General features: G+C 38.5%; 1 protein-coding gene across 1 annotated transcript; it reads right to left on the reverse strand.

Moving 5' to 3' along the window:
- Positions 1–27: 27 nt before the first annotated feature.
- LOC111376262 (pentatricopeptide repeat-containing protein At4g11690) lies at positions 28–2,688 on the reverse strand. The gene has a single exon (XM_022999211.1). It carries the CDS (start codon positions 2,584–2,586, stop codon positions 895–897), a length of 1,692 nt encoding a protein of 563 aa, XP_022854979.1. The 5' UTR covers positions 2,587–2,688; the 3' UTR covers positions 28–894.
- Between the last annotated feature and the right edge of the window lie 6 nt (positions 2,689–2,694).

The raw sequence follows: 2,694 nt of genomic DNA on the forward strand, positions 1-2,694 counted from the left end.
GGGGGGGGGGGGGGGGGGGGGGGGGGGGCTATGACACCCTGAAGTACACTTAGCAAAGCTCTTTATCAATGTGAAACAGTTTCTAATACCAAGTACAATGGGTATGACAATATGGACAGGGAAGCATTAAAATACAATTTCTTGTCTTCTTTCCAACAAGAGTTTAAGGAGGGCAAGAAAGAATAGAATTTGAGAAGATGGAGTAGCTTACTTTGCAATTAGAGATGCCGAAAGGTAAGACAGTCTTCATTCAATTTGGAAAGAAATGTAATTTCTTAATCCAATACTGATTGCATTCAAAACTTTGAAGGCTTCCCAGGCCATTAATGCGAGTAGTGATGATTATATTAACAGTTGCCATATACAATATGGTATTCTCATTGTTTTTTGTTTGTTAAATTACACTGGTTTCTCTTGATTTAGGATTTTTCCCCCTTTTCTCATTTTCAATTAAGAGTTTTAGAAAACCTTCATTCTTAGACCATGTCGTGTCTCTTACTAATATATAGAATTATAATCATCCCAAGATTCAATATTTTGGAGCTTATGCTTATCATATATTTTGTAACCATAATTCATAAGATTTTCAATAAAACCATGCTTATAGCTTTTCAGTTAATTCAAAATTTACTTATAGAGCCAATCTTTGAAATTTTTTAAATGGAATTCCTCTAAGAAACTAATATTTGACATGGAGATGTTTTCACCCTCTCATCTATAGGGAACCTAAGTAAGTATACCCGCTGGAATAAGCAAATTTGCACATATGAAAGAATGAATACTCACCAGAAATGGAGTCGTGTACGCTGAAAGGGAAGCCATGATTTCCATTCGTGTTTCGCAAGTCGGGGATTCCATTCCATGCAACTTTCCACACAATCGTGTTGAAATGATCTAAACATTGATGGCTTTTACTTTAGACTTAATATCAAAGAGAACTTTGGATGGTCGTAGACCATACTTTATCATGTTAGTACATAGAATTTGAGCCTCTTCCCACTTCTTATCATCACAAAGTACTTGGATTGTCATGTTATAGCTAGCCTCATTAGGTATTATACGTTTTTCACACATTTCTTGGACGAGCTTCAGGGCTTTGTAAGAGCTACCCTCTTTGCAGTATCCAGAGATCATAGTATTGTATATTACATCATTGGGTTGAACACTGGTTTTGTCCATTGATGTGAATAACTTGGACGCTTCCTTCATATTGCCTTGATAACACCAGCCGTTTATCAAGACACCATAAGTGCAAACGTCTGGTGCCAAATTAGCCTTCTTCATACAGGAAAGAAACTGAAGTGCTTTTTCCATGTCAGAAGATCGAGCAAAGGCATCAATCAGAATGGTATATGTCACCTGTGATGGAGAAATGCCTCTCTCCTCCATCTCGCGAACTAAGTCTAAAACTCGTGATAGATTCTCTGTTCTCGAAAATCCCGCAATTAAGACATTGTACGTGGTCAATGAAGGTGTTAAACCAAATGACTTCAACTGATTAAAAAAACTCAAAGCTTTATTTAACTTCCCAGCATGACAGTACCCATTAATCAATGTGGTGTAAGTAACTATGGTCGGGTTCAATCCATCCTGTTTTATCCGAACTAGGAATTTCTCTGCATCGCCCATCCTCTTTTCTCCGCATAATCCCCAAATCAAAGTGTTGTATGTCACAACATTACATGCCACTCCTCTCTCACGCATTTCATCGAACAGTTCATAAGCTTTGGTCATCTTTCCATCCTTGCAATACTCATATATAATAGAATTGTAAGTATACAAGTCAGGCAAAGCCCCATCAAGCTTCATCTTCTCATAGAGCTCGAATCCATCTCTTTTAAGTCCTTTCTTAAAGAACCCATTTATCAAAACAGTGTAAGTGTACTGATTAGCAACCAAGCCCAGCTCTTCCATTTTACAGAACAATTCCTTTGCTTTTTCAACTTCACCACTCTTACAACACCCATCAATCAATGTAGTATACACAACAACATTGGGACTATAACCCATGCTAGACATTTGGTCCAAAACCTGAAAACCTCTCATCAGATCACCAGTATCACGACAACCCTTCATCAAAATCCCAAAAGTGTGCGCATCCGTAACAATTATCCCCTTATATCTATCAAATACACACCAAGCTTTCTCGAATTTATTCCTCTTCACAAGAAAATTCAGTACATTATTCAGTATAGCCGACTGGGGCACAAACCCTTTATCAACCATTTGATCAAAATAAAAAAGAGCTTGCTCCGGTTGCAACTGAGAATTAACATGAGCATTAATAATCACTTCATAAACAAGCGGACAATTGAAATTCCTAGTGTCTTGAGTTAAATGGCTAAGAAGAGAAGAAAGCGTAAATAATGGGGATGTGAGGCCACCGCAAAGTACTCGTTGGATGAGAGACTGAGCGTAAGAGGGCATGTCAAAGGAGAGAAAGTGGTGAATAATCACCGTTATGGATTGTTGAGTGTGATAGAGGCCTTGCTGGGTTGAGGAATTGAAGAGTGAAAGTGCTTCCAGAGGCGGGATTTTCAGCATTTTGGAAAGGAGAGTTACGGCTTGAAGTTGGCTTTGTGTCATTTTGACTTTTGCTCGATTCTTGGGATCGTAGTGGCAGAACTTTTTCGTCAAGTCTCCATGGCCGGCGAGGAGATTTTAAATATCTGAATAAAGCCCGGGCTGCAGAAG

The sequence above is a fragment of the Olea europaea genome, unplaced genomic scaffold, assembly GCF_002742605.1.
Source record: "Olea europaea var. sylvestris unplaced genomic scaffold, O_europaea_v1 scaffold14785, whole genome shotgun sequence".
Taxonomy (NCBI): domain Eukaryota; kingdom Viridiplantae; phylum Streptophyta; class Magnoliopsida; order Lamiales; family Oleaceae; genus Olea; species Olea europaea.